Here is an 11,416-nt window from a genome sequence, read left to right as displayed (position 1 = left end):
TTAACTTGAAGTCATAAACACTGGAAGACTGTCCACCATGAAAAATGGCTAGTTGCCACTCAACTCTTTGATTTCTTGCTATTTTTGGTCCAAACAGTCTATACCAGCAGTATTTGATAGTTTTATTGCAATTTATTTAGATATGAAATGAACAACTGCAATCTAAAAATAAAAACCTACTTGATTTTTTCTTTTTTTTTTTTCAAGCAGAACTTCTGAAGAGTGCCTTCTTTTTTGTTGAATTTCTAACCGCTTCCCCGGCGGTGACTGAAAAAATGGTGGGCACGGCGTCTGTCTTGAGAGTTCTCCTGAATGTTGCTTTAAAAACCAATTGTCTCTAAAAAATGATGCCACTATGTGTAAATTGATCCTCTTCAAAGTGTAGCGAACACAACGACTGTTCTTATTTGGTGAATACACTTTGTATTTACTAGCAGAGTTTGCACGACCGATCTTTTTGCACCAAACTTTTCGAAGTTTCTTGTCTTTCGGAAATCGAAAAAAATTCACCTTTTCTCGACCTGAGAGAGAATTACAGCCAAAGGCAGCACACAAAACCATAACTAATCCACATGTAAATATCCAACAACATGAAAATATACACAATAAACAAAAATCCGAAGAATGTAATGCCCGAAAAAACAAAATTAACTGTCGCCTCGCTAACCATGTATACATGTAATGGCGGACTGACATTTCACCAATGACGTCACAGCGTAGTTTAAACAAGGGAGGTAAGCCACTTAACGAAATAACAAAAAAAAAACGAATAAAAGTCATAAAAACTACCGTTTTCCGGCTCAATATAATAATCAGACAATATTTAACTGATAATATAACCAATTTCTTGTGGAAATAACGTTTAACCGATAAATTCTGGTTTTTCTTTAAATTTGACCTTTAAGTGCTTAAGCCGGTACTAGGAGGCGTGGACGGTTATTTGCACTTGACCGTACCGATCATGAACAATCTCAATAAATTCGAGTCTGCAATGTTTTTATTTTTGCTGTCTATAGCGATTCTTATTTATTCAAACATGCAAAGGAACCGCTATATGTGGGGCAACATGTTCAGATTCAAAATTTTTAGAACATTTCTTACATATTCTTAGGTTTCTGTCAGTACCAGAATATCTTCTACTTTCGATTTCAAGAGCAGATAAGCATGATCTAAGACGAGACATTTTTCTATGTATATCATATTTAACAACATCTAAGTATTTTAGTACATAAATACAGTTTTAAACTGTCTATAGTAGGATAACATAGATGAATTTGTTATAAATTGGCACTTAATCTTTGTTTAAACATGTCACATAATCTTTTTTATATAGTTTGTATCAAAGTTGTTTGTATTCCATAAATAACTATACCCTGAATTATCTAATAAACATTTTATCTCTGAAGCCCAGGTAATTTTGTTGTTGTTATTTTACCTAAAGCATCATATAGACGTGTTTCGATGGGTTTTCACCTTCCCCTTTTTGAGGCCTCAAATAGTGTAAAAATGCCCTATATTTGTCCAAACACTTGTTTTTGTTTTGAGAAATGTTGTTAAAAATGTGATCACTTGTTTTCGGCGCCGCCACCTATAAAATTGTCTATCAAGGGGGTTCCAAAGATGGATATGCCCTCTTCTGCTTGGGGGTTTGAAAGGATGTCAGCCTTTCCCGTCAGCGCTAAAATAGTTAGGACTTGTAAGAGGTTTAAATTGGCTTAATGTCAATCTAAACGTAACGTGTAACAAAATCTGAAAAGCCTTTGACTCTATCTCAGTTGCAGCACTTTGAAATCAATTTTGATGGAAAAAATCAACGCAAACTTTTGAGATTTTGAGATGTGCCCCTTTGCCATGGTAACCGGAAATTAAAGATCTAGCAATCTCTTACAAAGGCTATGGTACAGTCATTATTTGTTCCAAGTTTGATCAGTATTTTATATAGTTTCATAGCAGTTTGAACTTGTAACAGGAGGCTTTTAAATAAAATCGCAATTTTTCACAATATGATTATGCAATAAAAGGTTAACAAATCACGCAGTTCTATATAAAAACTATGTTTAGTGAGATGAGTAATTTCAATATATCTAAATCCATGTTTCTTTGCGAAAAAATACAAAGGGAAATCGACAAAGCTTCTCGTAGACAGGAGCACTTGATGTTTGAGAACAAACCCCAAGAACTATTTTACAGAAATCGAGGTGGATTTAGTCAACTTCTTTGTAATCGTAAGTCCCCCAGACTTCGGAACCATAGATAATTATAGGAACATCTTGAGAGTCAAACAAAGAAAACCTAAATTATAATATCTATGTCTATTCTACCGGACAATGACAAAAGATTATTGTATGCCGTAAGAGCTTGTTCGTTTGATGCATTCACAGCATCTACCTTATTGCCTTTGTATGTAAATTTTACACAAAGGTAACAAAAGGAATAGAAAAATTCAACATTTTCTCCGTTGATAGACCATGTAAAATTATTTCTCGGCCTTTTCCTTTCAAACATTTATTTTAGATTTGTTACTTAACTTAACCCCCATTTCTTAGAATTAATATAGATTATCAATCTGGCTTTGAAGACAAATTGAGTTGGTTGTAAATAAAGCAATATCATCAGCAAATAGTAACAAATTGATGTCCTTATAAATCAATGATATAACTTGTATCATTCATAGACAAAATAAACAAAAGTGCATGCGAGAGTGGTTCCCCTTGTTTGAGTCCAAGCGAGATATCAAAAATGTTAGAATAAGATATTGAACATATATCCTCTATAAAATATATAGCATTTGATTAAACAACGTAGCCTTGTCCATTTTTATCATTTTACAATGTGTTTCGGACTGTACTTATTATTGATATATTAGCTACCACAGTTACAAGAATTATTCCTCTGTAATTTAAACAATCGGATTGTATGCATTTTATACATGGAAACAAAAACAATATCCCTCTTGCTTCACGCCTCTGGTACACCTTTATCATAAATTGTATTAAATACTTTAACAAAATATGGAGCAATGGATTCCTTCGGATCAATACAGAAATCGGCCAGACCCCCCCCCCCCGCATATCACAGCTTTTATGTTTATTTAAACACGAGATCGTTTTGCAAATTTCCTATACCGAAAAAGACATATCAATAACCATTTGTTCATCTGTGTCGGTAAAATCATTTGAGTTAAAGGTGTTTTTGAAGCAGTAACTAAAATCATTTAAAAAAAATCAGTTAGGTCAATATTATAATTAGCATAATTCACTTTGCAATTAAATTTGTTAATGTATTTCAAAACATTTCTACAGCTGCTTGATTTAGTAAGATTTGACAAAGCTAGTTACCTCGGTTTTCATCATTTACTTTCTTTTCTATTGAAGCTTAAAATCTACAAGCGCATTTAAAAACAAGTATTTGTTCTGATTACCTAGGTCTACACTAAATATGTGTTTTCATGCTTTTTTGATTTGCACAAATCATCGAACCTTGGAGAACGATTGAATCCTTAAATGCGTTATTCGCTTCGATGAACATGTTTTACCTTGCAGTTGGATATCTGATTTGAAAAATTATTCATCCAGGCATTAATATCATACTAGCTTGCATAAAAGTTATTTGCCAGTCAATTAGGCAAATAGTGATTTTTTATGATTTAATGCTTCCCATAATTTATCCATATCTCAGTTTTCCCATATTCACATACAGCTGACATACGTTTCGGCTTGTTTCAATAGAAAATAACTTTGCCATAAAAATATAAACCACGACTGGTCATGCGTATTTGATGAAGCATTAAAGTCAGTCAGGGTACTTGAGGATTCTAGAGATGTCAATGTTACCGGGATGGATAACTGCTGCACTGGAGAGTCATTTAAAACTATAAATAGATGTACTGGGTAGAAATTGACAAAGACATGGTGGAGGTGACATCTGTATATTGGGTTGGTATCCATTAGTTGTGGTAGAGAAGGACAACGATGACGTCACCGTTGTGAATTGTTGCAACCTGTGTCATGCTTTTCCAGTTGATCAAATGACACAGGAAAGGCCTCGTCTTTAGAACTCTTCTAACCGTTATTACATTTTTTTCAATCCGCTTATTTGTCATTTGTATGGTCCGTTAGATAAATGAGGTAACTGTGTAGATATAAATGCTTTATCATATTTTTTTACCCTTTGGCACGCAAATGTCAACAAGCATAATAAATTCAACCGTTATATGTTTAGATGGTAAAAGGTATTAACCGGGCACTTGACGATTGCTTTTATTGAGACCTTTACAATAGTTGAATAAAGAGATTCTTTTTCATAAAATTAGATGAAATGCAACTGTTTAAAGCACATTATACCTCAGAAATTAATATTTTTTTATTTTGTAAAAAGGGCCAAGATGTGTTTTAAAATGTTATTATAATGGTTTAAGAACACGGGTGATGCTTATCATCTGAAGAAAATAGTGTTGAATGTGAAACATTTTAATAGAAAGATAGGAAATTGTTAACATAGTGTATCTTTGACTTCCATACAAGTTTCTAAATAACTACAACTGTACAAATTACCAAAAGGCAACAAAAATAAAAGACGGCACAAAAATACGTCCATTAAGATGAGTAACGTTTTGTTGTAACAAAACAAAACGAAAATATTTTTTATTGCAAACATTTAGATGTTAGCCCTTTTGTGGCATAATGAGCCTGTGAAAAGAAGCGTATTAAATATATTGTCCAGCCAGGTTGGACATCTGAAGAAATCTGGAGTGCTAAAAGTACTTAAGTAGTAATGTCTGTGATGATTTTAAAACCTGGAAATAATAACGTTAATTTGCTTGTTAAATCGAAAAAGTGTTTTAACAAATCGATTCAGGAGAAAACCTATTGAATTTCTCTGAACAAGTATGAACACCTTGCATCTGATAATACAACAAGTCACTCAATACGCAAACTTAAATGGTATGCGTACTGGTGACATTTGGCGAATATATTATTAATGGTTTCAGTAACGTATTTATCAGGTATGATTACTCATTAAGATATAGATAAAAAATACATTAAGAATTTAAGCACGCATATTGACAACTCGTTAAACTTAACATATTCAGTCTTGATTGTATTTCATAAACATGCACTGATGTTTAGATTATTTTAGAATCACCTAAAAATACCAAATCAACGGGTCTTGAAGATAAAGGTCCCCCAATTTTTAAATTACAGCGATTCCATTAGCGTCAATAATTAACAGTGATATACATACGGTCATCTTTTGCGCGTCCGTGACCAAATGGTAAGTTCGTTGAGTTCAAACCACATGTATTTCACCGCTGTCATGTGATAAATCTGTCAAGCTAGTTTACGGGAAGTCAGTGGTTCTACTCATGACCCTTCTATGTCTGAAATAATAAAACTGGGTGCCTGAGGTCTTATTCTACCAGTAAAGCTGGAATTTTGCAATACGACATATACTGTGTAGTGCGACACAAATTCCAACCAAATAGAATTGCATATTTCCGATATTTAAGTTGAAATTTGTGCGTGTTTTATCTATATTTTAATCAGTAGATGTTCAGGCTGAAAGAATTTTATACCTACATTAATTTTATCTATATCAAACCCACTACACCGGACTATTAATTGATCACTGATGCAACTTGAAGCTGGTAAACTAGTCGACTTGGTTAATTTAGATTTACGTAATGCATTTGATATTATCGAAGTCAAATACTATTTCGTACCAGTTCTCGGTTACAACATGTACGCTTAGAAACTAAACATGTAAACAAATAGTTATTTAATGCTGGGAGTTCTTGGCAAGTTTATTTCCAATATATTAAGTAAATGCCCACCTAAAATAAGTGAATTTATAGATACAAAAGCAAACAGTACATTATTTGTATATTTATTATTATGTTGAAGAAACCGAAAGTACAAAATGCCAACCCATTGACATTTCGTCGCATTTGCATCAGTGGGCATGTTTAAAGTCAGTCATATATCAATTATAATTGTACCGAAACAGACTTAATTTTTTTTTGTTGTCAATTATATGTACATTCCTTTTACATTACCGAAGATTACACCTTTCTCCTTATGTTTACATCTGACACTACTTTCAATCCGTATTGTTTCCGAGGTTATTATAGATAATAGCCGATGTCGTTCCGATTGCGTTTGATACTCGATAAATTACGGCTTTTTCCGCACATTTACGTTTTGAACTCGGCAGATTCAGTGGTCCAGCAGGGAACCAGACTAGAGATTCAGCGGCAGTAAACATTTCTACTCAGTGAAATGGTAAGAAAACTTGATACTCTACTCTGCAGCAGATGATGTCTGAACATTGTTTACCGGACAATTAATACAACTAAATATCTTTTGAGTGTTTTATTGGTCAGAAATAGAAGAAATTTAAACATATTTATCACTTAAAGAAATTAGCTCTGAATGCCGAATTATTCTGACAAAGATTACAAAATGTAAAATAAAGTGAATTTTGAATGCTATGAGTGAGTAATAAAAAGCCGTTTGCTATGGTGGCTGATTTGGCACACTTTTGTGCGTCATGTTGTCGCTAGCGCCAAACGGCGCATTATCGCACTGTCGTTTTATCGTCTTGTCCTAACGATGCACACCAAACGGCGCGTTGTCGAGCGAAGTGTTGTCACGATGTCACATTGTGGCTAGGCTCAAATCGATGGATTGGCTATTATTTTATATATAAGCCAAGCAACAAGGAGAAATCGTGACAACGCAGCGGACAACAGCGCGCCGTGTGATAGCGACAGGACGAATAGACGACAGTGTGGCAATGCGCCGTCTAACGTGTTTCGCAAGCGACAATACGAAAAGGCGATAACCATATAGGTTGAGTTGTCGCTATCGACAACGCAACGCGCAAAGTGTACCAAAACAACCACCATAGTTGGCGGTCGATCTTGTGACGATGCACAAGGCGACACCGTATGGTGGTGACATGTTACCTTAAAACTTTATATATGATTTTGAAATGCAAGCATATTTTAATGGGATTAATTAACTATGAATTATGCATAAATATTTGTTTTATAAATTTTGACATATCTAGAATAAAATATGGGATAAAATACATATTTTCATGGGCTTGCACATTCTCAATACAATTGGAGTTTAGTTAGATTTACTTTACTTTAATTTCACTACTGTCGGATCCTATCCATTAAAATATCTCTGTTTTGTTTTTTGCAAGTTATTAACAAGTTATCTTTTTTATATATAGATACAACTGGATAATATGACGTTTATAATATGGATACTATTCACAGCAGTGATATTAATCAACAAGTAACAAACAATAACAAACGTGTAGCAAAAAAGTGTGTTAGAATATTAAAAATCTCATCCCTTTTTAATGTTGACCTTTCTTTCTACAAACAAGCAGTATAATGTAAAACTACCAAATTACCTTTTTAAATCTATTAGTTTACACCTCAGTTATACAAATGGTCGGCCCGATACAGAATTATTTCCCGGATTTAAAGTTTGAAATTAGTGTTTAAAATTTAGTGTTGGAAATATACTACTTCAACGATGTCAGAAAACTCAAGCTTAATGGAATTAACAATGGATCAGATACAGACCGTATGATATTTTATATTTCATTGCTTCTATTAAGAATCTATTACTCTATTCTTGTTTATCCTGATATTTGAATGTTTGAAGGGGACTCCACTGAGGACGTTTGACGTGACGGGACTGAAAAACATTTTTTCGGAATTAATGTTCAAATTGATGTAGGTCGAGATATATAATTTGTGTGCAAAATTTCAAATTAATCGCTCATTCCGTTTTCCAGAATTATTATTCTAATTGTGTAAAAAAAATCCAAAATTAAAACGCGTTGAAAAGCTTTTCAGTCAAATCGGGTAAAGATTAGCACACAAAAAACACAATTTTCAATTTATGCTTGAGTATATTTTTAAATTAATCTTTGCGCATCTTTTGATTTAAGTGCCCCAGCTGATCTTGAAAAAAATTCAAATTTGATATTGTTAGGCTATTGAACGTCAGTGGAGTTCCCTTAATAAGGTTAACTACCTCAAATTCAGGGTACATTCTAAAAGATTTAAAGCCCATGCAATGTAAGAGAAGCAATATACTTAATACAGATTACAAAAATCGAAAACATGTTTTTGTTTATGGTCAACTAAATAATACATTGGAATATTAATTGACCGTTTGTCGCTATGTAACCCAGTTTATGCACCAAACGGAATATAATTGAAGTTAGTTTATTTATTTTTCTTTTTTTTTCAGGCTTTTGATAAAACATTAAAGACATTTAATGAGCCGGGAGTCAGACTTGTCCTGATAACAAATAAATATGTAGACACTGCCTTAAAATTTGCTCGAGAAAACTTCATGACTCGGGAACCAGTTAGCAAAAGTATTGGAATAAAATGGACTGCAGAATATGAGCAGCTGTGGAAGAGATCTTTAGATCTCAACCTTTCTCTGATGTTCCTCAGTGAGAAAGATGAAGAGCCAATAGCATTGCGGACAATAAGAATAGCTCGATATGACGATACAAATGATAGTGACGGTATCAAAGACCAGCCCTTAAAAGAGGTTGTCCGTCTTCTCGGATACTGTGACCAAAAGGCGAATTTCTTTGGCCATTTTCATACTCTAGAAGCGTTCCACTTTTTAGGTCTTGCAGTAGCTCCAAAATATCAACGGCGTGGCTATGCTACGAAGATATTCAACACTGCAGTTGAAATGATTCGTAATTTTGGAATAGATCCTGTGTATATTAAAGTCGAGGGTTCCTCGAATTTTTCGAAGAAAATTTTTGAAAAGACAGGTATGGAAAGTTTATACGAACTGTTTTTTGATGATTGGGAAGTTGAAGGAAGGACATTAATTCAGAATACGGGCATTCATAGGTCTGTTAAAATGTATGGCATGAAATTATCAACAGGATAACGGTGCGACAATGATGATGATTTTGTTGTAAAGGTAGACATTCTAACAAAACTTCCAATATGACCTTCGCCTACTGACTTCAAGAAAGGAGTTAATGATACACCCCTTAACCAGCTGCATTTTTGATATGGATTTGCCGATCTTTAAAACATAAATTTTGTGATTTTTATATATCAAATTTTGAGCTACAAAACGTTAAGAGCTTGAACTGACTGCACAAATGGCCCGGATGCTGACCTGGCTCTTCCCTTGTGGTAAAATGACTGATGATTTGTGTGTGAAGGCAGTCAAAGGGTATACACAGTTGGACAAAACGTATATAGAGATAATCCAAGCCCAGCCAGGATGCTCATTTTGTGTACTGATTTTGAGATATTGTGATTTTTAAATGATTCTTATTTAATTTTTATCGTTTCGATACCAATTTTTGTTTCCTCTAAATTAACATAGTGGTTATGTTGTTTGACAATAGACATTATTTGTGATCGTAGGAAAAGAATATACCAAAGAAAGTTATATTTCTAGATATAAAGCTAATGCAAGTTTATGATAAAACAAGTTGTTTTATTAAAGCAACCACGTTGTCTTTGAACTAGCAAAAACTTTAGTAACTGATATTTCGTCTTGCTTAAAATTTCTTAATCATTACAACTTTATTAATGACTAAATAATTAGATGGTTGAGCTTCATGGCCCAATAAACATAATGTGGTTTCTTGGCTTAATGAACCTTTTTAAAGTTTTGATGTGTATGGCGAGTTTTAAGATTTTCATCTCGACTGCATTCATATAGACGACAAGCAAGGTAGTTTGCTTTTAATTAACACAATTTGAAGTAAAGCAAAAACAGAGAAAATATTAAAGTCACCAAGATAGTTGAAAATGTAGGTATTGGATAATTGATATCGCATATCAATGTTAATATTCTACAAAAATCTAAAAGATACAGAAACTTTTAATCACTTGAAAGTGAAAAAGCACTACCATATCTCTTAATTGACGATATTTTATTTATATCAAGAGATATAAAAATGGTATCGGACAGACTATTAAAAAGAAATGTTTATATAACAAATATTATTATTGCGACCATACTGGTGCTGATAAAAGGTAGTCAAAAATACTAAGATCGTTTCATGGAAAATTAAGATTGACTTAAGATGTTTGTGAAGCCAGTTTCGTAGCTTTGAACACAAATGAAAGTTTATGCTTTTTAGTACTTTTATTCAAGGAAAATTTGAATTTTTATGCTGGAAAAGAAGTTTATAAACAAATTAAAAATCGTTAAGGTAACGAATATTTAATTAATTCAACATGCTTTTATCGTAAATGTTATTGATAGCATAAGGATTCAAATTACTTAATAAATGATTGCCGTTTTTACAAATTTTTTGATTGATTCAATGTTAAAAGCTGGTCATTTTGTTATAGTATAACGAAATACAAATACATGTACTAAAAAGTCGAAGGTTTTTCCAGTGAACCGAAAATGAAAATGTCGCCCGCACGGTTAGCTACAACACGATTATGGACGGTTGTGTGCTAACGAACTAACAAAATAAAACATCTTAATTTAAAATTATAATAATGGTGTATTATTAAGTAATGACTTTCATCCTCTGGTGCGTTCGTGACTTATCTTTAAACCGAAATTTAAGTCATGCCATTCTATGAACAGCGGCGTATGGTTCCAAATTATAAAAAATATATATACATGTATGTGTCCTTTACAAGAAAACTATGGGCGGAACTAAGGTAACATAATGCACAGACCATGTTTAAACAAGACTAACTAGTATAGTAATATCATTAATACAATCAGTTAAATCATGGCTGGTAAATCAATTTAGTGCTTAAAACAATAGACCAACTACAAAAGGTAGGTCGATTTTGATTTTTATGCATGTTTATATTACATCTTTCGTTCATTTCGAAATGTGCACTCGTTAAGTGAAATTAATTTTGTTTTGATTAGCTAAATGTTTTGCATTAAACGTAATTAAGATAAACTCGTTATATTTTACTTTTCTTCACCTCACTGCACATTTATTTCAATGAAAATGTAATATTGTTAGGGCGGCAATAAATACTTATGCAAACTATTGATATATTTACATTGAGGTATTTAAAAAAAATCGTGAAGCTCTCCTTCTTAAGACAAGAAATAATTTGTCAACTCTGAGTTAAACATATCATCAATTAAAATTAATGTAAAAAACTTAGGCACAAGATTAAACAATTTGACGGAACCATAACTGCAATTACCAGATTAAACATTTAAACACTGTTGGCTTTTCATTTATTTTTTTTCTTTTAACGTTGAAATCCCTTTAACTTTGAAAGGACTGTTCCAAATTTAAAGCAATGCAAATGCATATAACACATTGAGCAGGTTAAGGGCTAAATTCGTGACTTTAATTGACACCCGGTGTTTGGCAAGAGGCGAAAGATATACAATGATTTTAATTA

General features: G+C 32.8%; 1 protein-coding gene across 1 annotated transcript; it reads left to right on the top strand.

Moving 5' to 3' along the window:
• Positions 1 to 7,049: 7,049 nt before the first annotated feature.
• Positions 7,050 to 9,721, top strand: LOC132749460 (uncharacterized). Its single transcript, XM_060739206.1, has 2 exons — positions 7,050 to 7,604; positions 8,280 to 9,721. Exons 1-2 carry the CDS (start codon positions 7,554 to 7,556, stop codon positions 8,946 to 8,948), a joined length of 720 nt encoding a protein of 239 aa, XP_060595189.1. The 5' UTR covers positions 7,050 to 7,553; the 3' UTR covers positions 8,949 to 9,721.
• Positions 9,722 to 11,416: the final 1,695 nt, after the last annotated feature.

This window comes from Ruditapes philippinarum, unplaced genomic scaffold (assembly GCF_026571515.1).
Source record: "Ruditapes philippinarum isolate M1 unplaced genomic scaffold, ASM2657151v2 ctg671_1_1_1_1, whole genome shotgun sequence".
In the NCBI taxonomy this organism is placed as follows: domain Eukaryota; kingdom Metazoa; phylum Mollusca; class Bivalvia; order Venerida; family Veneridae; genus Ruditapes; species Ruditapes philippinarum.
The sequence above is the reverse complement of the archived record's forward strand: the minus strand, read 5'-3'. Positions and strand labels throughout refer to the sequence as shown.